Raw genomic sequence first — 26,562 nt, forward strand, 5'->3', positions numbered from 1 at the left:
TTTACAAAAATCAATAAAGTTGATAAGTCTTTGTACTGTTTTCAATTGAAAATATGTCAAAACAGGATTAGCAAATTATCACGTTCTGTTTTTTATATAGTTTTACACAACATCCCAACTTTTTTGGAATTGATTGAGATTGATTGAGATTGAGATAACGTTTATTGCCACTATGCGTTACACATATAGGAATTTGCTTCGTCACCACAGCAAGTGCGTTTATACTTTTTTCACATATCAAAAAACAGGACAACACAACAACAACACAGGACAGACAACAGTGCATTGGATAGTGCGGTATAAAGTAAAGTGCAGTGCAGAGTTTTTTTTTACAGAGTCCAGTTCAGTCCTGGGCAGACTTGGGGGCGGGGGGGGGGGGGAAGCCAGAGTCATTTAACAGCCTGGCGGCTGAGGGGTAGAAGCTGAGCCTGTGGCGGGCCTTAAGTGCCTTAGGCAGCCGCAACCTTCTTCCAGAGGGAAGCAGGGTGAGGAGGCCGTGGCCGGGGTGGAAGGGGTCAGCCATGATCTTCCTTGCCCTCCTCAGAGCCCTGGTGTCATGCAGGGAGTTGAGGGAGGGCAAGGGACAGCCGATCACCCTCTCTGCTGAACGTTGAGGTTGTAGATGAGAGGTTAAGTAGTAACAATAAGCTCAATCGTTTAAAAGATTTGATCAGTTTATGATTTTCTGGCACATTTTATGTGTTTTTGGTATTAATCGCTTAAAAGGTGTAAAAGTGGCAGTAGTTTAAACATTTTATTTTGGTTTCCATAGACCTCCATGTTAAAAAAAGGCACTTTCAAGTTTGTATAATTCAAAAAGTTTAATAGGTAGCAAAACCAAAAGTAATAGCAACGTGAGTTAGAGGTCTCTGCATGTTTTAAAGTTGGATAGGTGTGAATATCTTAAAAGTTGTAGGAGGAGCAGCAGGTGGAAGAATTGTAATAATAAGTATAACTATATATAATATATACTATATATATGCTATAAATAATGAATATATCGAAGATAAATAGTTGGACATTTTGAAGCAAGCTCACCTAATAATAATAAGTATGTCGAAGAACAATAGTTGAACTTGCTGAAGCAAGCCCATCTAATAACGCCTTTGTAGAACTGCAGTCTGCCTTTAATATTGTCCAGGCTTAGGTCTGTCAGCTAAAGTTGCTTTTAAATGCTGAAAAGGCAAAGTTGATGGTTTTCCAAAAATCTAAAATGAAACCAGTCTCTTACATATTTACATGTACATACATATTTACATATTTGACATTTAGCAGACGCCTTTATCAACAAGTAGCCTACATCAGTCATCCCCACCCCCGTGTGTGTGTGGGGGGGGGGGTTAATGTTTTTGTCCCCTAGTTGCACTTCCTCTCCCCAATTATTCCTTGCTGCTCAATGTGTACATTTAAATGTATGTGTTAAATTGTAGTGCTTGTGTTTTTATGATCTAAATGTTTTTTTAACTGCTGCGATTTTGACCAGGTCTCTCTTGTAAAAGAGATTGTTAATCTCAATCGACTAACCTGGTAAGATAAAAGCTAAATAAAAATAAATAAATGTGGGTCAACTATCAACATACAGTTAGGTCCGGAAATATTTAGACAGTGACACAATTTCCATAATTTTGGCTCTGAATGCCACCACAATGGATTTGAAATGAAACAATCGAGATGCAATTGAAGTGCAGACTTTCAGCTTTAATTCAACGGGTTGAACACAATATTGTATGAAACGTTTATGAATTGCAACCATTTTTATACACATTTTTATACATTTGTATACTCCCCTATTTTCAGGAGCTCAAATGTAATTGGACAAATGAACATAATCATAAATAAAATGTTAATTTTTAATACTTTGTCGAGAATCCTTTGCAGGCAATGACTGCCTGAAGTCTGGAACCCATGGACATCACCTGCTGGGTTTCCTCCTTTGTGATGCTTTGCCAGGCCTTTACTGAAGCTGTCTTCAGTTGTTGTTTGTTTGTGGGTCTTTCTGCCTTTAGTTTTGTCTTCAGCAGGTGAAATGCATGCTTGATCGGGTTGAGATCAGGTGATTGACTCGGCCATTGCAGAATATTCCACTTCTTTGCCTTAAAAAAACTCCTGTGTTGCTTACGCAGTATGTTTTGGGTCCATCTGTATTGTGAAGCGCCATTCAATCAACTTTGCTGAATTTGTCTGAATCTGAGCAGACAGTATATCCCTAAACACTTCAGAATTCATCCGTCTGCTTCTGTCTTCTGTCACATAAACACCAGTGACCCAGTGTCATGCCCATGCCATCACACTTCCTCCACCGTTTTTTTTTTTTACAGATGGTACAGGTTCTGGTACAGGTTGATCTTAGTTTCATCTGTCCAAAGAATGCTGATCTATAACAGTATTCTTTGTAATGAAGAAATAGCCCACACTGGCCCATGAAACAGCTTTTGAGTCAATTGTCCAATTACTTTTGGTCCCTTGAAAAAGAGGGAGCTACAACCCTTCCTTCAATTTGGATGTGCATACCCTTACCCTAAATCTGAGAGTCTGTACTTTAAGCCCATATTCATTATATAACTGTAACTGGAAGATGTTTTTGGTAAACAGCTAAAATAACAACAATTCCAAATATATATGGACCTAAGCTCAGTAACATGACAAAAAAAGTAAACTTCACACTTTGTATACTCAGGTTTGTTTCCCCGTAAGCATCTGCTGTGTGTAAAGCATTTGTTATGTGTAAACGTATGTAAAGGTCTTTTTTATTCAGATGTACCTTCCTTCAACTAAAATGACATGGTGTGTAGATCTCAGATTTTGCCTTTGCTCTTTAGAAGTAAATGATTGAGCAGTGTAAGAACAATTCTACTCATACAACATACATGGTCACATGTAAATGCTAGGGATTCTAGTTGACTCAAATACAGTAGTTTGCAACAAAGGCGTTTCACCTTTGCATTGAAAAGGGTTGTAGGCAACATTATCATCATCATCAAACAGTAGTAACTGTAAAACAACAATTGGGATTCACTGTAGCAAATAGCAAGTACAGTACCAATTGCTACCAAGGAATTAACAAGTGTCTACTATTACTCCTAGGAAATTACCAATTGTAGTCAATTGTATCAAAAAAATAAATAATAATCTGTCATTGAGGAAGAGATTTGGTCCTCTGTCCAACTCAAAGGCCACTCTCTTGGTCTATCCACTGGACATGCTGCTTAGTGTAAAAAACAACAACAACGTACAGATAGCCCAGTCTTGCATCCTTTTCTAACTTTGAGAAACAATGAAACAAAAAAAGGAGCAAAAACAACAAAATCTGTCAGCGAGGAAGAGCTTTGTTCCTCTGTCCGACTCACAGGCCACTCTCCTGGTCTGCCTGGCTTCCCCCCTCCTCAACAGGATCCTTCTGCAGCTGCTTGTACTTTCTCTTGAAGAAGCCAAACTGGATAACATTGACAAATTAGGAGCAATTACAACTCAAAAAAAGGCTTACTTACAAATACTGAGTGTGTTTCTCAAAGGTAATCCAAATGTACAAATGCAACATCTTGCAACATGTCATTAGTATGCTATGATTCATATTTCACTGCTGATTAAAAGGCCTTATTGACATTTACATACATGTACATTTGGAGAGCAGATACTGTACATGTAGAAGTTGTCATAGCAACCCCAGGGTTTCACACTTCCTTCTAGCCCAGCACCCACCTGATTCAACTCATAAAAGGCATTTTACATTTACACTATTTAGCAGACGCTTTCATACAAAGCGACTTACAATTACAGAGACAGTCTCCCTGGAGTAAGTTATGGTTAAGTGCCTAACTCAAGGGCACACTAGTGTTGGTGTTCCCAGGTGGGACTTGAACTCATGACCTTCTGATCACCAGTCCACCTCACTATCCACTAGACCACCACTACCCCTTAAAGGCTTAATGAATCGCTTCATTGAGATGATTCATCGAGTCAGGTGTGGGCGTGTGGATTAGGATAGTGTGACCCCCAAGGACCGAGTTGAGAAACCCTACAATGCATTAGGTGATAGCTATACACCCATACACTGCACCTGAGTCCACATTCTCACCTTCCACATGAGGCCAACAGCCAGTGCCAGAAGCAGTAGTCCCCCAATCACACTGCCCACTATCACCCCCACTGGAACATCAGCTGTCTCCCCAGGCTTACTCACAGTGATCCCCACCTGGCAGGGGCGAGAGAAGAAGGAATCATTAGAACTACTTCAGGTCACTAGATTGTATTATATATTTTATTCCTTGGACCCAATAATGTTGCAGTGCAATTCAATCTCAAATTGATGCAGGGTAATGTGAGAACATATCAAATATTGTTGAGAAACTTTGGGAACAAGTTGGGTTTCTATCAATGGGGATAACCAGTGATAGGAACAAACTGCAAACAAATTCAGCTTGCTGAGCATACAACAGCTCTAATAACAACTCCAAGATGACAGCCTATTGTCTATGTGCTATAGGTAGTACCCCTGTTGACCAGTAGAGGTCACACAACCACTGGCATTATCTCTTGCCTACCAGTAAAGGTCACAGTAACTAAAGGCACTTGTTTGTTTTTTTTATCAGAGATTTGTTTTTGAGGAATAGGGTGACTTGGTCATTCTACTACTTCTGATCTTAGTTCAGTTTTCATTGTTTTCCTTTCAGGTTAGGTTAGGATTTGGGGAGGGGAAGCTGATCCTAGCTCCATGCATAGGGGCAGCTTCAACCGAACAGTGTTGTTGACAAGGGAGCCTATTGGGTAAGACCAACTGTCCTCAAGGTATCAGTATATTGGAAAATGCTAAAGGTTGGGTAAAAGATTGATAAGACAATATTACCGGCAAGTGCTTGATGCCAATAATCAGTAGATCAGACTGAGATGTCTCAATGTCAGCACTTGAGGTCAGCTCAATGGTCTGGAACGTTGCCTGTGGAAATCAAACAACGGAGACAATAACTGCCAATTCTATTGTTAATATAGTGTTACAAACAAAGTTGTCTGTTCACAATACTCATGAAAAAGAAAGAATGGGAAAGTGCATTCTTACAGAAGCGAATGTACCACTCCAGATTCGGGTGGTAACATTCACAAAGTAATCACTCTTTGCTCTGATGTCTTTGAGGACACATTTGACGGATTGGCAACTGGCGCTTTTACAATCCTGCATTTGAGACAAAATCGACAGAAGGATTGTAATTGTTAGGAGATGACATGTATGAATACTGAAACAGGTTGTTGGGGCTTGGTTTTCAAAAGACCACAGATATTCAATTGACTTTGGATAGCGTGTCTCTTTGCACTTTCAGCATGTTTTCACAGTGCGTCTCGGATGGAGGGAGTTGCCACATGGTTGCCACAGAAATGCGCTCTGAGCATCAATGTCAAAATACAACTTCTCCAACCGTTGAATCATGGCTGTAAAGCTTCTGTCCCGTTTGTCTATGAGGATGCCCAGATGATGTTACATTTTATGGGACAGAACGGGACTGTCATTTGGATGGCAAAGATCCTTGATGTAATAATAAAAAATTAAGGTGTTTTCGTAGTGGTCTTGGACAGTAGCTGTTAGCGGCACCTTTAACATTACACTACCTTAATCTTACCACAGTCCTCAGCACTAGCATATTTGTTATGGCTGCCTGTTTACCTCTGAAACGAGCGGACACAGCTCTATGATCACTTGTCTATGATCACCCCTATCGATCCTATAATACAAGACGTTGTTGTTTATTCACACTGTGACGTTAGTAAAGATTATTCGATTTGATTAGATTAGAGGTATATACAGTTATGAGCTATGTATAGTTAAGGTAGCTTATGCACAGTATGTCATGTGCAGATGTATAACAAGAGGCTATATCAAAGAGGTATGTGCAACGTGCAATATAGAGTATGTGCAAAGGTAGTATTGTAAACATCAGTAGTGCAAAGGTTAAAGAGTGATCACATTGACCAGGGATGTGCAAAAGCGTGAGCTTAGAATTATAAGGTTCTATCTCCGTTTCGGGTAGTTCAGAGATATTGAGCGTCAAAGTTTTTACATTCCATTACGTTTTGTGAGATGGAACCTTTGTATTTGATGAATTACTAACAAAAAAATGTCAACATTTTAAAAATAACACCACACAGGCAACACCTAATGGATCAGATGTCAGATTTGTATGTAAAAAACTCAATTTTGACAAAAATGGAGATAGAACCTCATACTTCTAACGTCACTTTATAGTAATGTATTTTTTGTGCAACTCACCAGTCTTTCGATACCTCTGAGGCTCTCCCTGGAGAACAAGGCTTTGTGCGATTTTGCACCGATTTTCAGGGGATCGACCAGGCCACTCGAATCACAGCTCACAGAGCTGCCCTGCAGGGTTTGAACATGCCTCTCACAGTAACAAACACACTGGACATTCATATTACAACCCAGGGAGGATGGGAACAACTGTGGACACTAAAACCTGAGTCTCAGGAGGAGAGGGAGAATGTGCGGAAATCAAACTCTTGTGTATGGAGAGTCAAAATGTATTAAGAAAACAATCGTTTATTCCAGTGTACTACATTGTACTGGTCAACGCATTACCTCAGTGGACATTGATACTTGAAAAACTTTGACTTTTTCATGGTCAGAAGAACTAATGAATCCAGGCGCGGATATAAAATGACAAGAAAAGAAAAACGTACAGTATATAAAACAATAGGGAATTTATTACGGGGATAACGGGATGAGGAAAAGCAGGGTGGTATCGCAAACGGGGAAGGGCAGGCAGGCAGGAGAGACAGGCAGGCAGGCAGGCAGGCAGACAGACAGACAGGGCAGGGCAGGCGGGGCACGTAGGGTAGGCAGGGCAGGCAGATAGTGCGGGCAGGCAGGACAATAACTGGGTCGAGGTCTTGGATACGACAAACAACGATCTGGCCATGAGTGGATTGGAAGCCAGGGTTTACAGTTTTTCTCAATTGCTTTGGTGCATTTCTCTGATCAGAATTGAAATTCTCATAACTGTTAGTTCAACCTCCACAACATTTAGTCATTTGTGCACATCATAGTAGCAGTTTCTCATTCCTTCAAACAAATTGCAAATGCTTTTGGGCATGCATCAATTGCTGTCATACAATTCTCTGCTGTTTTATAACATTATCATTTGCTTATGTCATGTCAGTCAAAATGAACTATACTTTTGGATGCTTAATAGTCATTCCCTATAAAACTAATAGTCCTCATTTCATTGCTTGAGTCATTACATCCAAAAATGTTGAACAAGTTGTCAAAATCTGTCAAGAAAATTCTATACATTTCTTTATCATTTTTTCCTGAAAAAACTATTTCTCTCAGCTTTCACTGATGAGGAGGAGTGTGTGAAGCATTGATTGTAACCAATGATAAGCCACTTCTCCACAGTCACTCAGAGCTGAGTCCCATGAACCCTCAATTGGCAAGCATATATGAACCGAGCAGGACATAGTGTGTACCATTTTGACAATACTGTGACACAGAAATTGAAGGTCAGCATCGTGGAAGAGGGGCGAGGATGCGGGGAAGAAGGGTAAGGGGACAAAACAGGGGAAGAGGAAGAAGAGGCCAAGTACATAGGCAGATTCCTGATGAAATTAGGGCAATTGTGGACCATGTTGTCAATCACGGCCTCACAATGGCTGAGGCTGGCCGAAGGGTGCAGCCAAATGTTGGGAGAACCACTGTAAATTCAATTATTCAAGCATTTTGTCAGGAGAACAGGTGTGTATATTGGACAGTAATTCAGCACTAAATCTGCACTGCACTACTGTCATTGTGTCATACATGAAGCTTACAGTGGGACAAGAACGTGTCACTTTTTACATTTTACATTTAGACTTACAGCTTTACTGCAGCACAGATTTACTGTACTGTAGTGTAAAGTAGTGTTACAGTAAATATTTGCCATATTTACAGTATGATAATGTACTGCAGCATTTTACAAGTGATTTCCGGTGTAGCAACTTTCAAATACTCATGTCGTCTTCAATTTGTTTCCGATTTCAATGTATGATGCATCATTTGAAAGCTTACAATCTGTAGTTTAAGCACATGTAAAAAACTGAAAAATGATTTCGCCTACAGGTAGCCCTTTTCATTGGGCTGTGTCACATATGCAGTCAAAATGTGAAACATAACTATTCAGTGTCTTGTACTCATTTACCTCACTAAATACAGTAATGTGTAACCCACTGTAGATTTCAAATGGCTGTGCAAATAGTGTATAGTACTGTCTTGAGCATTTTCAGGTAGTGTCACCAAGATCTGACTTTTTTGCATTGGAAAACACTTACAGAGTGAACTGTCATAATGAAAACATGACAAAGCCATTTGACTATCTTGTTCATAAACAATGGTGTCAGGACTTTTCATTTTGATGACACTGACACTTTCATTGACATGAATACTTGCTTTTGAGGAATGAACTATCCATTTTGAGCAAGTGACACGCTTTTGCAGGTTAACACCTAGGTTTTGCAGTTTGTACTAATTGTTCTGAGAAATGCACTAACTGTGGTGCAAATGTTAATAGTGATGTAAGAAATGCACCAAAGCTGCCTGAGAAAAACTGTAAGTAGAGCGGGATGATGAGTAGATTGCCGACAGGTGAGCAGAATGAGCAGGTGGAGATGATGACAGACAGGAGACCGGAGCCTGGCCACGCCCACACACAACACAAATAGACAGACAAGGGCAGACAGAAGGGAGGGAAGCACTGGCACAGACTAGGTGGAAGTGGAGGGCATGACCGATTTGAATACTCACTATTTGTGAGCCAAGGCTGGTTACGTAGAGCAGGGGGTTACCCTTCTGGGTTCTCATTGGTAGGGAGATTGTGAGGTAAACCAGGTTGACAGGGAAGTTGCCTGTGGAGATCTGCAAGGAAATATAAATACCATTCATGACAAATTAGAAACTTGCCGTACAGGAATTATGACCAACTTTCTTTAGAAATGGCAAGAGCACCCCCAAATTGGTTACACTTTACAATAAGGGTCCACTAATTAACCTTAAAGGAGTCGTTAAAATGAGTTCATGACAAACAGATACCGTACATTAACAACGTACTGACTTCAACCTAAGTGTATGTAAAAGTCCGACCTCAACTGTAAATGTTAGACACATAAGCACTTACTTTCAAGGAGAAGTTGAACTCAGGACCAATGTCCTCTAGCTTCTTCACTGTGGTCTCTGCAGCCTTGTCCTTATCCACCACATAGAAATGTATATTTGATTGCCTGAGGACAGAGTAAAGGGGATGAGTAGATGGGTAGGTTTGTGTTGCTATGTCTGACAGAACAGACCAATACAATTTGCTGTGATTTCTCATTAGTTAACTCATTGACTGCCAAAGACGCCAATTGGCGTCTTATAGAATAGTAACGTTGACTGCCAAAGACGCCAATTGGCGTCTTATAGAATTTGTGATGTCCGGACTGGACTTGTAAGTAATAATAGTCGATAGAGAACGTGGTCCATCAAACGCAGCTTTATTCTTTTCAGCATGAGTATAGCAGCAAACTACTCAACATAACTTCTCAGCATGAATGAGTATGGCAGCCAACTACCCAGCATACACTTCAACTTCCTCCCTAGTCTAACACGTGATTCCGTCTTAAAGGGCAGGACACAACATTTCCCCCTTTCTGGAAAAGAGTTACTTGTACTAACAACAAGGCAAGCAAAAAAATGAAATGGTAGATTCAGCATGTATAAACAAAACAATATCACATTACCCAATCAATATCACATAAGGAAACTTAAATATTATTAATCTAGGTAATGACAGTCTAATACAATAACAATAGACCAAAGTAGTGCAAACAGTATAAGTGCAACAATCCCCATACAACAGGAATACAATTCAACAACTGTCAGTGACCCATTATTAGGCTATTCAAGAGACATAGTCCTTTAGCCATCCAGACCTCTGGATATTACGTCTAGGCCTGGGTGAATGATCAACCACAGGCTCTACAGTGTCTCCGTCTGTGGTTGCGGCAGTGTCTGGGAAAGCAGTGAGATGAAAGGCATTCCAAGTCTTTCCATCACTCAGAATGTATGTGCTGTCCCCCACCTTCTTGCTTATGGTGAGAGGATCACTGTACCTTCTGTGACCTTTCATCACATGCAGAGGATTCTTAACCCGCACTTTGTCCCCTTTTTGAAAAGCAGGAGGACGTGCACCACGTTTGGCATCAGTGTAGGCCTTCATCTTGCGCTGTCGTTCACTGACTCTGTGGCGAATGTTCATCGTCGCCGGAGTACACTCAGGAGCAGGAGGTAACAGAGTCAGCTTGGTTCGCATGGGCCGACCGTGGAGCAGTTCAAAAGGAGATGAACCAGTAGTGGCATGAGGAGTGGCACGGTAGACCTGGAGAAAGTCTACCACAGCTGGTTTCCAAGGCTGATGTTGCTGAATGGCCAGCTGGATGGTTTGTTTCAGCACCCGATTGAACCTTTCTATGGCCCCATTAGCAGCAGGGTAGTAGAGAGAAGATCGGCTGTGTGAGATTTGTCTGTCTTTCAGGAAGGATGTGAATGATGCAGACGTAAACTGCACACCGTTGTCAGTGACAATGTTCAGCGGGTTCCCATGCCGGCTGAACACAGATGACATAAAGGCAAGCACAGTGTTAGTAGTAGTAGTAACAGTAGTAGTAGTAGTAGTAGTAGTAGCAGTAGTAGTAGTAGTAGTAGCAGTAGTAGTAGTAGCAGTAGTAGTAGTAGTAGTAGTAGTAGTAGTAGTAGTAGCAGCAGTAGTAGCAGTAGTAGTAGTAGTAGTAGTAGTAGTAGTAGTAGTAGTAGTAGTAGCAGCAGTAGTAGTAGTAGCAGTAGTAGTAGTAGTAGTAGTAGTAGTAGTAGCAGTAGCAGTAGTAGTAGTAGTAGTAGTAGCAGTAGTAGTAGCAGTAGTAGTAGCAGTAACAGTAGCAGTAGCAGTAGCAGTAGCAGTAGCAGTAGCAGTAACAGTAGCAGTAGCAGTAGCAGTAGCAGTAGCAGTAACAGTAGCAGTAGCAGTAGCAGTAGCAGTAGTAGTAGCGTCAGTGGGTGCTGGAGCCTCAGCGATGGCCTGTATGCGTACAGTGTCTGGAAGCAGACCATCAGCAGAGACAGTGTGACCCAGGAATGGTAGACTGGGCTCACGGAAACGGCATTTGTCGTTATTAAGCTGCAAGCCAGCAGATTTCAGACGTTGCAGGGTAACTTTAAGAGCCTCGTCATGTGTGTGCCTGTCACTGCCATGTATGATGACATCATCAATGTAGTACTCCACACCCGGCAGGTCAGCGAGAATGATGCTCATCATCTTCTGAAAGGCAGCTGGCGCTGATGCCAGTCCATATGGCACACGGCAGAACCGATACAGTCCATCATGGGTGATGAATGCCGTTAGGTCGCGTGACTCCTCAGCAAGAGGCACCTGGTAGTAGGCGTTAGCCAGGTCAATGGATGAGAAGATGGTGGAGCCTTTCAGGCTGGAAAGGAGCTCATCCATATGAGGCAGTGGAAAGGCGTCAATAATGACCGCCTTATTGGGCTCACGCAGGTCGACACACATCCTTATTTTTCCAGTCTTCTTTTGTATGACGACAATGGGGGACACCCAAGCAGAGGCGTCGACAGGTTCGATCACTCCAGCAGCGAGTAAGCGTTTCAGTTCATCAGAAACTGCGTCTCTGACAGACAGCGGTAGCCGGCGCAGCTTTTGGCGTACCGGTGTGACAGAGGAATCGACCTTCACGCGGTGCACAAAGTTTTCTGCACACCCTACAGCAGCGGGAGCAGATGCAGTAGTGCACTGGAGCACAGGAGTAGGCAGAGATGCAGAGTCATTAGGAGGCACCACTTTGTTGTTTGCAATATGCACACTTAACACAGTAATTAGGTCCCTCCCCATCAGTGAGGTCCCCCTCTCCACAATGAAGAAGGTACCTGGAGCAGTGCGGCCATGGAGAGAAACATCAGCAGACATGCACCCCAGCACTGGAATGCTGGTTTTAGAGTAAGACACCAGCCTGGCAGTCGGTTCAGTAAGTGGAATGTTTTTAAAGTACTGTGCGTAGATGCTCTGTGGCAGTATAGAGACAGATGAACCAGTATCAACCAGCAATTCCACTTTACTGGACTGTGAGTGTTCTGAAATAATCTCCACAGTGCATGTGATCTTATCACTATTACGTGCAGAATGTTCAGTATATAACACTGTAAATTCAGGGAGATCAACCTCACGTACCTCCTTGGTGTGTGTCTGTGTACTGCGACACACCTTGGCAAAGTGACCCACTCTGTTGCATTGTCTGCATGTAACTGATGCAGCTGGGCAGTTAGTTGCATTAGCTAAATGTCCATCTGATCCACAGCGGTAACATGTTTTCCGCTGTGAAGCCTCCCTAGGCTTTGTACGCTTACCCCACTGTTGTGGAGTGTGCTGCACCGCCTGCACAGATGCAGCCCGCGGCTCACAGAAGGCCTTAGCTTGCTCCGTAGCAGCCTCAATCTGTGTAGCAGTTGTCATGGCTCTTTCCAGTGTAAGTTTATTGTCCATCAAAAGTCTTTCACGGATCCGCGGGTTGTGTAGATGTTCAACTAGCTGATCACGGATCGCCTCATCCGCACGATCGCCATAGTCGCACGTAGCTGCAAGTTCACGTAGTGCAATCACATACTGAAGGACCGTTTCATTCTGCATCTGTACTCTCTTACGGAAAGCATGGCGTTCAGCAACAGTGTTTGTCTTGGGCACAAAGTACTCCTCCAACGCAGTCATTGCAGTGTCGTAATCTGCACCAGTGTTCGGGAGCGAGTAGAAGAGACGCTGTCCCTCGGTGCCCAGGCAGTGTAGTAAGACGGCTCTACGCCGTGCAGCAGGCCAAGCATTACCGCTAGCATTGATGACCAGCAAATAGTTCTCAAAAATTTGCCGCCATGTCTTGAATGGAATGGTGGGCTCACCAGGCGCAGGCAGGAAAAAACAGGGAAACGGCACGTTTACAGCCATTGTAAAAACTAGTAACTCCGATTACTCGTCGCCAATTGTGATGTCCGGACTGGACTTGTAAGTAATAATAGTCGATAGAGAACGTGGTCCATCAAACGCAGCTTTATTCTTTTCAGCATGAGTATAGCAGCAAACTACTCAACATAACTTCTCAGCATGAATGAGTATGGCAGCCAACTACCCAGCATACACTTCAACTTCCTCCCTAGTCTAACACGTGATTCCGTCTTAAAGGGCAGGACACAACAGAATTATTTTATTTTTTCGCGGGGATCGCGTTATTGACATGTTCTACACCTAGCGAGTGAATTTCAGACTTGGGTGTAATGTATTTCGGTCCCAGATGGGGGCAGTAGTTCGATAAAAGCCTGGAGAAGGAAGTGGCTTGCTGTGGGTTGTAGTAATGGCGAAACGGATCAGGGTATGTGCCAAACGCGGCGCGGAGCATTGCGGAGCATCGCGGAGCAGCGCGGCCATCGCGCGACTCTTCAAACAGTTCAGAGTCGGATGATACAGAAAAAGTGCAGAAAAAAAAAAAAAAAAAAAAGTTCTGCAGAAAAAGCTCGTTTTATTGGTCAAAATCAGGTGTTTTTGCTGAAACCACCCTATGTTCTACGGCCGATTTCTAAACACTCAAAGAGGCTAGAAACAAACTTTATTTTTCTGACGAAAGAAGAGAGTCTAAAGTTTTGGTAGATATGTTCAATGTTTATGTAGTCCGAAAAGTCAATATTTGGTGGGTCTTCAAAGTTCAGCGAAAATGCCCCAAAAGTCTGGCAGTGTGGAGCTCTCCGCTCTGAACATGGCTGGCAGTCAAAGTTATGAGACATTGCTAAACAAAGCAGGCATATACTGTATATTGGCACAGTATATTGCATTCAAGAACAGAACTTACTGTACCTTGTAATAATAACCTCTGCATCATAAAGAAGAGGAATTGTTACGTCGACTTTGTTGTCTATAGGCCTCTCCTCCTTACCATCACTAAAAAAAAAAACAGCATCAAATTAAGACACAGACAATGACTTGAATTATTTACTGTACATTGGGCTCTACTGCACATTTGAAAGAATTTCAATTATCAAACTAACACACACCTTTTAGCTTCAAATGTCACTTCTGCTTGGTTCTGCAATTGATCCAGGTTGAAGTCAAAGTTGATAGAGAATTTTACCTGTAGAACAGACATAAAGTGCCAAATGATGCCAGTAATATTCAGAACAATATTTTTGTGGCACTAACATTAGGCCAATCAATTAAACCAGGTATTGAGGTACCAACCCATTCCAACTTGAAGTACTGTACCGAAGTCAGACTATTGTGTGAATACTGTATTGATATTAATTAAAGGTTTGCACAAAAACTAAAGTGCCAGGGGGAGAATGTTAATCTCAAATTAGGATGAGTTCTGTGGCTCATACCTGCTGGTGTTTCTTTAAGGCTGGGTATCCCACCTGACAAGCCAGGACAGTTTGTTTTGTAGAGGTGCACCTTACCATTGTCCCATCACTCTGAAATGTACAGGTAAAAACAACACACCTTTGCAAAATATTAGCAAAAATGTACAGAATGTCTAGGAGTCAGAGCTCTTTATAAAACACTGGCCATCATTAAATTAAATTGGTTGTTCATGAAAATGTTCTATCAAAACTGTTAGCACTCATAATCACATTAATTCAGCTTCATTTCATCACCCGAAACTCACTCACTGGAACAGTTACAGAGGCATAAAAGAGATTCTTGGAGTATATGACCAAGATCTGAGTGTTGTAAGCGTTCTCCTTCTTATTCTCCACCAGAACTTCAAACGAGATCCCTCTGTTTTTGGAACTGACCAGCATGGGGGATGCACTGCAAGACAGGGATGCCAGTTACTAAAGTCACATACTCAACTGAACTGTACGATAACTGTGTGGACAGTGGAGACTCAGTCAATTTTACTTTCAAGCTGAGGAGACTTACTGTATATTGTGTCTTATATTGTCACTTTGGAACTGTTCATGACGTTTATGTCATTCTCCAAATGGTTTCCAAGCTGTTATGTTCAGAGAGGACCACCCATTTTATGAGATTTGGTGCCTTCTGTTTAAACTGCTCTAAAGTTGTTAAGGCATTCTTAGTGAAAACAAGGTCACATAAAATGGACAAAAATAGAAAATAAGTCAGTGGTGTTGGGGAATAGAGGGTGTGGTGGTTATTGGAGAGATTAGCCGTGGCTCTGCAAGTGAATAATGCCACATCCCTCCAAATGTCCTCAACGTTCTCTGCACTGTCGCTTTGATGGTTTCTATCTGACAATTATTTGTAAAGGGGTATAACATTAGAATACTGTCACTGATACTAAATATCTAAGTACGGGAACTTTGTAACTAAATACTGTGGGTGAATAAAGTGCAGCCAAGGTAAGATCATGTCAAATTGTATTTTGCGAGGAATACCCCTTACTATTGACAGTTCCAAGATATATTTTTGAAATGTAACCCTAACCCTAAACATAAAACATGAACACAAATAGTAAAGGCAAATATACATACAAAAGTTAGCTAGAACCAAGTTTGAGTGCGTTCTTCATGAAAATACAAGTATTCCCTCAAGGCACGTCAGGAAGTAAAAAGAGTTTGTGTAGCTCATGGTATCACTCACCTGGGAACCTCTTTGCCATTTTTTACATTCAACACCAGATCACTAACACACACCTCATCAGAGCCACAGTCTTTGGAGAAGGGAATCTGTCAAACAAACAAAGACAAAGAAGATTAGTGGCTAGGCAAGTGGGTAATACGTATTCTATGGTCCTAGTTGTCAACAAGTCTCCACCAGGTTCACACACAAGTGTAGCTGGTGCAAAAAAGCATGTTTACCCATTTAAACCCATGTCAAACTACATCTTTCTCTTCCTTACTATTTCCTACTATTACTGTATATGTAGTCGTCCAAGGTAAAGTAAGTAAGTAAGTAAAGCTTTATTTATATAGCGCCTTTCGTACATGAAATGCAACTCAAGGCACATGCAAGGTGCATGCAAGGTACATGCATTGGTGAATACGGGAACCCAATGAAAGTCAGAAAAACCTTCTAAAAACAGGTCTCTACTTACAGTTTTTTCCGATTGCTAAGTCGCAGTGTTCAAAACTGAAGTCACAGAGTCACAAATCTTCATACAGTCTGCATTACTAAAAAGCATCTTGGCCAAACACTTCATACATGTCTCAAAAGAAGCTTGTTTAACCATACACTGGCAACAATGTTCACTCAGAAAGCATACACAGTAATTCATAACACTCTGACCTACAAAACACTAACAACAGGGAGCATTACATAGTTTGAATGATTTTCACAAGAATGAATATTTCATTATAAGAATGGTTTGATTTATAGTAATCATAGACAGAATAGTTGACTGTACAACTGTAAAGTATTAGGAGGGTTCTGGTCCACCCTCTGGTCTGCATCTGGTCACATCTAATGTCTTCCCTGGCAATGCATCTAGTCTATTTCATTTCATTGTATATATTCTGCTAATATTTTCTAGACAATTCAAAGGTTACTGCAAAAATTCACAAATCATTCTGTTTTGAATGTGTTCTTCACAGTTTTGAACACAGTGTGTTAACATTGGAAAATGTGTTGCAAATACATAGTGTTTTGCAGGAGGTGGAGTTTGAATGAGAGAAGAGTTCATGGATTTTGGAGAACGTGGTCATTGAATGCATTTTATGTGAAAGCAATGTAAAATTAGTCACAGTTTGGTCCACATGGACTTCTGTTTCGCAGACTGTATGAAGAGTTTTGACGATGTGACTTAGCAATCGGAAAAAAAATGTAAGTAACAGACTGTGTCTCTGCGTTGGTGACACCAATCAGATTTCGCTATGAAAGCGCCCATTAACAACACCTCCTGGATTCACTGCTCCAATCACATCTCTCATGGGAATCCACCGAAAGGCCAGTAGCAGTATCTAGATATACAATGTGTGTAGTACGTATATCAATGTGTGTACATCAATGTGTGTATATCAATCTGTGTGTCAGTGTGTGTATCACATGGTCTACACCCACCACAGGTTTTTGACTGAGCCGCCCAGCATGCCCCTCCCCTTCTGCCCTGCCCCTCCCATTCTGCCCTGCCCCTCCCCTTCTGCCCCACCCCTCCCCTTCTGCCCCTCCCATTCTGCCCCTCCTATTCTGCCCCACCCCTCCCCTTCTGCCCCACCCCTCCCCTTCTGCCCCACCCCTCCCCTTCTGCCCCACCCCTCCCCTTCTGCCCCACCCCTCCCCTTCTGCCCTGCCCCTCCCATTCTGCCCCACCCCTCCCCTTCTGCCCCGCCCCGCCCTTTCTGCCCTGCCCCTCCCCTTCTGCCCTGCCCCTCCCCTTCTGCCCTGCCCCTCCCATTCTGCCCCACCCCTCCCCTTCTGCCCCGCCCCGCCCTTTCTGCCCTGCCCCTCCCCTTCTGCCCTGCCCCTCCCCTTCTGCCCTGCCCCTCCCATTCTGCCCCACCCCTCCCCTTCTGCCCCGCCCCGCCCTTTCTGCCCTGCCCCTCCCCTTCTGCCCTGCCCCTCCCATTCTGCCCTGCCCCTCCCCTTCTGCCCCACCCCTCCCCTTCTGCCCCACCCCTCCCCTTCTGCCCCACCCCTCCCCTTCTGCCCTGCCCCTCCCATTCTGCCCCACCCCTCCCCTTCTGCCCCACCCCTCCCCTTCTGCCCTGCCCCTCCCCTTCTGCCCCACCCCTCCCCTTCTGCCCCACCCCTCCCCTTCTGCCCCACCCCTCCCCTTCTGCCCCACCCCTCCCCTTCTGCCCCACCCCTCCCCTTCTGCCCTGCCCCTCCCCTTCTGCCCTGCCCCGCCCCTTCTGCCCTGCCCCTCACATTCTGCCCCACCCCTCCCCTTCTGCCCCACCCCTCCTGTTCTGCCCTGCCCCTCCCCTTCTGCCCCACCCCTCCCCTTCTGCCCTAGCCCTCCCATTCTGCCCCACCCCTCCCCTTCTGCCCCACCCCTCCCCTTCTGCCCCACCCCTCCCCTTCTGCCCCACCCCTCCCCTTCTGCCCTGCCCCTCCCATTCTGCCCCACCCCTCCCCTTCTGCCCCACCCCTCCCCTTCTGCCCTGCCCCTCCCCTTCTGCCCCACCCCTCCCCTTCTGCCCCACCCCTCCCCTTCTGCCCCACCCCTCCCCTTCTGCCCTGCCCCTCCCCTTCTGCCCTGCCCCGCCCCTTCTGCCCTGCCCCTCACATTCTGCCCCACCCCTCCCCTTCTGCCCCACCCCTCCTGTTCTGCCCTGCCCCTCCCCTTCTGCCCCACCCCTCCCCTTCTGCCCTAGCCCTCCCATTCTGCCCTGCCCCTCACATTCTGCCCCACCCCTCCCCTTCTGCCCCACCCCTCCTGTTCTGCCCTGCCCCTCCCATTCTGCCCCACCCCTCCCCTTCTGCCCCACCCCTCCTGTTCTGCCCTGCCCCTCCCATTCTGCCCCACCCCTCCCCTCCCCTTCTGCCCTGCAGCTCCCATTCTGCCCTGCCCCTCCCATTCTGCCCTGCCCCTCCCATTCTGCCCTGCCCCTCCCCTTCTGCCCCGCCCCTTCCATTCTGCCCTGCCCTTTGCTTACAACCCAACTTGCAGACATTGCACAACATGAATGAGTGCCATTATTTAGCATCTGAGCAGTGTGTATTCAGTTCCCTGTTTGCAAAAAATATTTTGCCTCCATTTGAAGCACCTACTCAACATCTTAAAAGGAAAACATCTTGAAAAACATCTTGGCTTAAAGGGAAACTCACAAAGAACTCCCATGCATTGGGAGAGAACACATCCAAGACGGGGTTGGTGTCTGGATTCTGAAGGCCGACGTCGACCCGCAGACTGATAGAGTTCACAAAGTCTGGGTTCTCCTGTTGGAAAGATATGATGGCCAAAAGCTGTATGACGGTATGGATCACATGATGTCACACTATCTAAACTATCAAGCTTCTACAATCTATTCTACAGCAAAGACGATATGAAGTTGCTAAAAGGCAGAGAGAGAGAGAGAAGGAAAAAATAATAATTCAATCATTCAATTTCACCACCTAATTGAATTCCCTGTTACCTGAACATAGACTTGGAAGTCCTGGCACACAGGTTTGGTAGATATCTGAACATTTCCGGAGGAGCGTCGTTCGTTGTTTTTACTGAACAGGCCTCGCGAGGTCACTCGAGACGACTGCAGGTCAGCATCCAGAGTGAGGTTGTACGTGACAGCTGGGAGGACGAGACAACCTCAGTGTGGTTTGTTCAGGATCGCACAGGATACATTCATGTTTAACTTCCAACAATTCATTGTCTTTGTGTATAGCACACAGACATACAAACCCAAACACATAGTGTAGCATACAGCATATATATATAAAAGAAAATAAACATATTTTTGCTATTCCTTCTAAATTGCTGTCCTTTGTATTTTGTTTGTATATGGCTTTATATGCTTACTTGGTTTATGGGGACACACAATTACAATTACATACACTTATCTGATTTGTTTGTGAACAAGAAGAGAGTTAGTCAGTTCACCATAAACACCTAAGACTCAGAATCCTGTTATATCTTAATTCTTTTAAATAGTACCTCAGGAGAGGGTTACAATTGGAAAATTAGACTTATGCCTTATCACATAGCTACATATAGTGGTATTTCAATTGGTAACAATAGTATAATAACAATGTGCCTACACAGCAGTTATTACATACTAGCGGAAATCTGTTCTTACAGATAAAATCATTGGATCGTGTAGGCCTATATTTTTACATTATGACATAATCACAAAGTATCTTAAATTGTTTAATCCAACCAATGATTAAGACTTCGGTTACGTGTAAATAAATAAGGTGGGCATTTAAAACAGCATTTCGCACATGCAGTATGTCTCTCCTGTTCCATCTCGCACCTATCACTCCTCATATAAGTTATCCATGTACACCGCTAAAACATAGTTTCGAAAAGAGCTGATGTTGGTAGACTTAATCATAATCATATTTAACTCATGAAGACTTGTGAATTGACTTTGCTTTATTAGTATTGTTATTGCTCATACATGTTCTTATTATTAGTGGGCTTGCTTCAGCAAGTTCAACTATTGTTATTGTTCATACTTATTAAACTATTGTTATTGCTCATACTTCTTCTTCTTCTTCTTCTCCTATTTCTTCTTCTTCTTCTTCTTCCAATTCTTGCATGCTACTCCTCGTACAGCTTACGTTTATATTTTTAATTATATTTTATTAATTTACTTTTTAAACTATTCCGATTTGTTGTATGTCAAAATCTTTTAACATGGTGAAATGTTGATTTAGGCCAACATTCTGAGAGCCCTATTGTTACTGCAACTGCTGCTACGTTCACAAAAACCACAGGAGACCTGCATAACACATTCTTAGAATGATTACACAACAATACACTCTCTTCATTACCAGTTCTACCACACTGAAACACTTTTTCACATTATTAACATGTTTATTTTTTTGTATACATGGAAAATACAACAGTTTATAAGAACCCCGCAATTAACAGACACAACACTACCCTCTCCTCTCATAATTGTGGGTGGTGATCCCTGCAACAACCAGCTAAAACTCTTTATAATTAAGTTCTACCAAAACCATGACATAACAAATACATTAGGAAAATATAGATTAATATCAGCCTTACCTATTGGTCCAATGGGATTTTTGGGCCTGAATAATGCACTGAAGCAGAGGTTGGTCTTGAAGCAGGAGAGCTTGCGTCCATTAATGACACAAGGATTACTGAGAATGCTGATTTTGTTTGGTGTGAAAGAAGCCTTGGTTGTCACTACAGCCAATCCACGAGACCTGAAATATCAGATAACCCTTTAGAAGACCATAACATCCCATATCACATTAGGAAAAACGTTCTAAACATGTAATAATAGTCAGATTTAGTCAAGCTAACCCATTGAAATCTGTTAATTAATTAATTAATTAATACATAAACCTGAAAATTAAGTTAGTATATTGTGACATACAGCACTTTGGTGAAAACATCGTATAGAAAATGTCAGCATTAAGACCAATTACAAGTATAAATAAAAAAAAACATTGGTTGTAAGCTTCCGAAACATTTTTGGGAGTCATTCATATTTGTTCGCCCTATTCTAGCCCCAAATATCTTATGACATCATCGTCCAGTGTTTCTTGGAAAAACTCACCAGAGCTGGACCACTTTACCATGTGCACCCACAGAGAGATCAGGAATGGTGTCATCATTCAAATCTCCATAGCCATCCAGAGACCTCCCGAAGTACTGCAATTTAGGGTCTAATTTAGACCCAAGGATTCTCTAGAAAAGACACATTTACATTTACATCATTGACATAGCAAACGCCTTTATTCAAAGCCACTTTACAACAAATACATTTGTTTAAGTAAGTGAATCATCTATCCATCAATCGTCATAAGAAAAACAAATCTATGTTAATGTTGTAAAATGTATAAGCAGTTAAACCATCATTAAAACATTTTTAACCAATCATCTGCAAATCATTTGCAAATACTTTTGAATATAGTTCCTAATAGTTAAGTATTTAATAAGGTCTCTAACAGTTGGAATAAAATAATAATAATAGTGAGTTCATTATTTATTAATGGTTTACAAATGGCATTATTATACACTCACTGAAAACGTTATTCTGAACACTATACTAATACTGGGTAGGGCCTCCCTTTGCTCTCAAAACGGCTGCAATTTTTCCCGTGGCATTGACTCCACAAGATGACCCAGTTCATCATCAACATAAACATCCACAGGAAATGTGTATGAACATTAAGCTTTGATTGGGTTATTTTCTCATTCAAAGTGAACCAGACAGTCTTGGAGATGTTCCTCAACATCTGGTCCTTCATCACCTAATCTCATGTATTAGATAGACCAAGGAAACATATGGATTTGAAATGATAATCATGTGCAAACAAAGCATGCAAGGCTAGCAAAAAAGGAAACCTCAAATATTTGAAACCACTTCAAATATGTCTTTTGCGCAGGTCTGGTATTAGATAACTCATGCTCCTATGCCCATAAGTGAGATGCTGTTGTCATGACACTGTAAATGACTGATCAGACATAAGGTTCCTACCTGAGAGTACTGTTTGCGCAGTGTCTTCTTGTCTCCATTAAACACATAGATCACACCCCTCTCTCTGTCCTCTAATGGCGCTCCCACCACCACATCACTGTAGCCATCCAGGTCCAGGTCAGCCACAGCGGAGACAGCCATCCCAAAACGGGCATTCTCCCCTGAGGACGGACCACTCAGAAAGCCCTGCTCAGTCAGGATACCCTGTGGAAAGAGGGACAACTAAAGCCCCTTTCACACATACAAGCCTTCCCAGTAGATTCCATGCAATTTCCAGGGTCGATGTAAGTGTGAATGGGACTGACCAGGGAAATTCGCTCAGGCAATTATGTATAATTCCATGCAATTTACAGGGTCGCTGCATGTCTGAATGGACCCTGATTATTGCCTGGTCAGTCTCCTTTCACAGCTGTCCTGCATCGCGCAACCAGCAGGGCAGAGCGCATAAGAACTGCCCCAATATCGCTACTGCTAAATATAATTCCACAACTGGACACTATTTAATTTCCAATCATAGTGGAGGTATGATATATGGCATACTGTATACATAAACTCCTCCAAAAAAGTTTGGAAACGTTATTTCAGTCGATTCTTCCTCCCCTTTAATAATACCAATGGGTATTGGATTTTATATCGTTGGAAAGCCTTATTAGTCACCTTTACAACTGTACAACTTGTAAGGATCATGCATTCGTGGAATGAGTAACACAGCTAAACGTGTGGGTAGCGGGCCAAATTGTTTTGCCAAAATCCCCTGCAATATTCTTCTGTTGGTATTCACTCTCGTTTTGAGCTTCAAGTGCTGGCAGGTGTATGTCAGTCACAGGTGTGTGACTGGCACCTGAATGGCACCTAATTGACAGGAATTATATTCTAGGGCCAGTGGCGATCCCATATCTCCAGATTCTGGGACCTAACTCCATTCTCCAGGATGACAACGCTCGTCCCCACAGAGCCAGGATCATCACAGAGCACCTCCAGAATTTGGGAGTGGAGAGGGTGGAATGGCCTGCCGTGAGTCCAGACCTCAACCCAATTGAACACTTGTGGGATCAGCTTGGGTGTGCTGTACGTGCCAGAGTGACCAACGCAACCATGTTGGCTGACTTGCGGCAAATCCTGGTTGAGGAATGGGATGCCATCCCACAACAGTGTGTGACCAGGCTGGTGACCAGCATGAGGAGGAGGTGCCAAGCTGTTGTGACTGCGTATGGATCTTCCACACACGACTGAGGTCCCTGACAGTATAAAATGAATAAAGTGTAAAAATGGCCAATATGTGTTGTTTTTTCCTTATTACTGTGGGAGAGTGCAATCATCCAATCCACCAAGCAACTCAAAACGAGAGTGAATACCAACAGAAGAATATAGGGGATTTTGGCAAATATTTTTGGGCCGCTACCCACATGTTTAGCTGTGTTGTTCATTCCATGAATGCATGATCCCTACAAGGTGTACCTCGTTGTACAGGTGACTAATCAGGCTTTCCAACGATATAAAATACAATATTATTAAAGGGGAGGATTAATCAACCAAAATAACGTTTCCGAACTTTTTTTGAGGGGTTTATATAATGTACAGGTGGAAAGGCTTTTTTTAAAGGCATTTTTAACTCCCAGCAGAGTCAAAACCCGAAATTCTGTGTTCACTACCTTTTCCAGTTGAACATAAACTAAACTATTTAAATGCTGCTATTGTTTGCGAAGTTACAATATCCTTACATCACACCATTTTCAAAGGATGCGAAGTTCTAATGTAGCCTCTGGAGATGTTGTAGTTGATCCCAAAGTCTGTTCAAACCCATCATGGGCAGATCCTTTTTTCTGCTCTCCTCTCTTTCCTCTTGCAATCACTCTGGTACATGATAATATTCATATTATATGTCCACAATACCTTTTTCCAGAACTCTGCAGGCTCTTTAGCTACTTTTATCAAATTAGCTACTTTTTAGCTAATATCCTGACCATCTTTGTGCATAACTAGTGGTTTGCACCTTGTAGTGAAGCCTCTGTGGTTTGACTGGTGACATATTCTACAGATGGTATTCTCTTACGCATTGGCGCCTACCTTCTGGAGAGTGTGTCTACTCTGTGGGACAGTTGTTTTGGGGGTTTTCTTAATTATGGTGAGCATTCTTCGGTCATCCACTGTAGAAGTCATCCTTGGCGATTGCTTGCTATTCTTTTGAATGATGTCCCAAACTGTTGATTTGGAAAGCCTACGTTTTGGGGGGATTTCTCAGCCTAATGGCTTCCTTTCATTGACACCTCAGTCGACAGACATCAAACCAAATCAAAAAAATCTAAATCAAATCTAACGCTGACTACAAAGGTAAACGCAAACCTTAAAATCAATACTAGACATTGACAGTGTCTCATTACTTTTGGTGCCCTGAGATAGAGCTCAGCCTTTTTCTTATCTAAGTGACCATACGCTACCTTGGTGATGGAGAAGAGATAGACCCTCCCCTGCTCTTTCTTCAGGTCACTCATAAACATGGGGGCTCCAACCAACAGGAGGTCTGACACTCCGTCTTTATCCACATCCAGGGGACATAGGACACTCCCGAAATAGGAGCCAATCTAGGATTAGGGAGAGGCCAAAACGGACAGATAAAGTGTATGGACATCGAAACACTTCACAATATTTAACAAAGGTTTTGTGTTCCCTGAAAACAATGGTACAATAATGTATCATGAAGTACATGTTATGAACAATGAAAGTACATCATTTGCTAAATTATTACTAGAATAATTGGTCAATTTGGTTTGTGGAATTTTACAATTGGTTTATGCGCAAGAAAGTTCATATTCTAACATTTTTACTGACATTAAGGCTATTTTTTTTCCTTAAATCACCAAATGTACTACCATCACTAGTACCTGTTTTCCTCTCTCAGAGTCTATCACTGTAAGTCTCTTTTGGACATTGACAGTATACACGATGACCTGACCAGAGTGGTTTGAGCGGGGTGCCCCAGCAACAAAATACTCTGATGATTCACCACTCAGGGTGGTCACTGAGTAACCTGGAAGGACAATACAAATACACATAAACATTTAACACAATGTAAAATTATGCATAATACTGTATGTTTTAGAAAAATACCTCCTCGGCTTCCTCAACAAAAAGGCCAGATAACAGTAAAGTGCATTGCAGTTGTCCTACAGACAGTAAAAAACAGACATAGATGTGTCACTACCTAGTAATGAACTGTGGTTTCTGTCCTGCAGGGTCCCTTCAAATGCTGTATAGGGGAAGATGTCCGCTCCCTGTCCTGTTTGGTGGACAACAGTACCACTCCATGCGTATGCCCCAACGGCTCCCAGCATCATCACATCCTATAGCAACACAGTTGAAAGGTCAGATACAGCTCATATTTGTCTGACAGGCTGACATTTTTCTCAGGCTGGCAACCTTAACTTTCTCAAATGTCATGTTTGTATTAAGGTTAAAGTTCAGGAAAGGGTTAGACAATCAACGGAACTCTTGTTTGATGCATAATGATCCTCAGTAATGACAAATGGTTTGACACTGGTTTCCAGACTGTGAAGCAAAGCGAATTTAAATGATAAGGCTGGTACCAAAGATAGTTTCCACTGGTACAAATATGGCATCGTTTTACATACATACAGTGGGGGAAAATAAGTATTCAACACATCGACAATTGTTTTATTCAACATATTTCCATTGTAGCTATGACATTTAGACCAGATATTGGTATTAACTCAAGCTAGAAATTGTAACATTCCAATCCATAAAAAAAGTTATGTGAATTAAAAAGATATGACACAGGAAAGAAGTATTGAAATGAATTGTAACTGAAATGTGTTTAATACTTGGTGGAGAAGCCTTTGTTTCCAATGACAGCTTCAAGACGGTCCCTGCACAAAATAAATACTCTCTCACAGTGATCAGGTGGGATTGTGGCCCATTCTTCAACACAGACAGTCTTTAAATCATGAAGATTCCGGGTCCACAAGTGAATCTTGATCTTCAGTTCCTTCCACAAATGTTGGAATTATGCCATTCATCTTCTCTTCCATAATTGTGATTCCCCCTGAACCATGTGAAGAGGAACAGCCCTTGACCATGATGTTTCCACTTCCAAACTTCACTGTAGGTATAGTCTTTTTAGGATCATATGTCGAGCCATCTTCCAAACATGGCGTGGTGTATTGTTACCAAAAAGTTTGATTGTTGTCTCGTCTGACCAGACTACATTATCCCAGTAATATACAGGTTTCTCCAAATGTTCTGTAGCAAACCTCAAACGTCAACATGCCTTTTCTTCAGTAATGGAGTCTTCCGGGGTGATTGCGAGTGGAGACTGTGACGGTTGTGTGCATTGCCTATTGTTTTCTTTGTGACAACTGTACTTGCTGCTTCCAGGTCTTCCTGGAGCTCTGTTCAAGTGATCCTTGGCTCTT

General features: G+C 42.6%; 1 protein-coding gene across 1 annotated transcript in view; it reads right to left on the reverse strand.

Annotated features, from left to right (window-relative positions):
* Positions 1–3,343: 3,343 nt before the first annotated feature.
* Positions 3,344–26,562, reverse strand: part of LOC308157953 (integrin alpha-2-like) — a gene marked incomplete at both ends in the record, with an annotated part of 42,795 nt that continues 19,576 nt past the window's right edge. Inside the window, 22 exons of the mRNA XM_080531547.1 lie at positions 3,344–3,433; positions 4,076–4,192; positions 4,844–4,933; positions 5,054–5,167; positions 6,257–6,367; positions 8,783–8,893; positions 9,153–9,255; positions 10,126–10,286; positions 11,100–11,950; positions 12,428–12,870; positions 13,917–14,000; positions 14,114–14,190; positions 14,726–14,867; positions 15,660–15,745; positions 18,786–18,896; positions 19,094–19,245; positions 20,689–20,852; positions 21,209–21,339; positions 22,133–22,336; positions 24,571–24,714; positions 25,015–25,160; positions 25,335–25,473. Of these exons, the coding sequence (XP_080387673.1) occupies positions 3,344–3,433; positions 4,076–4,192; positions 4,844–4,933; positions 5,054–5,167; positions 6,257–6,367; positions 8,783–8,893; positions 9,153–9,255; positions 10,126–10,286; positions 11,100–11,950; positions 12,428–12,870; positions 13,917–14,000; positions 14,114–14,190; positions 14,726–14,867; positions 15,660–15,745; positions 18,786–18,896; positions 19,094–19,245; positions 20,689–20,852; positions 21,209–21,339; positions 22,133–22,336; positions 24,571–24,714; positions 25,015–25,160; positions 25,335–25,473 (3,771 nt within the window). The remainder of the gene's footprint in view (positions 3,434–4,075; positions 4,193–4,843; positions 4,934–5,053; positions 5,168–6,256; positions 6,368–8,782; positions 8,894–9,152; positions 9,256–10,125; positions 10,287–11,099; positions 11,951–12,427; positions 12,871–13,916; positions 14,001–14,113; positions 14,191–14,725; positions 14,868–15,659; positions 15,746–18,785; positions 18,897–19,093; positions 19,246–20,688; positions 20,853–21,208; positions 21,340–22,132; positions 22,337–24,570; positions 24,715–25,014; positions 25,161–25,334; positions 25,474–26,562) is intronic.

Source organism: Nansenia antarctica, assembly GCF_963989245.1.
Source record: "Nansenia antarctica genome assembly, chromosome: 5".
Classification (NCBI taxonomy): Eukaryota; Metazoa; Chordata; class Actinopteri; order Argentiniformes; family Microstomatidae; genus Nansenia; species Nansenia antarctica.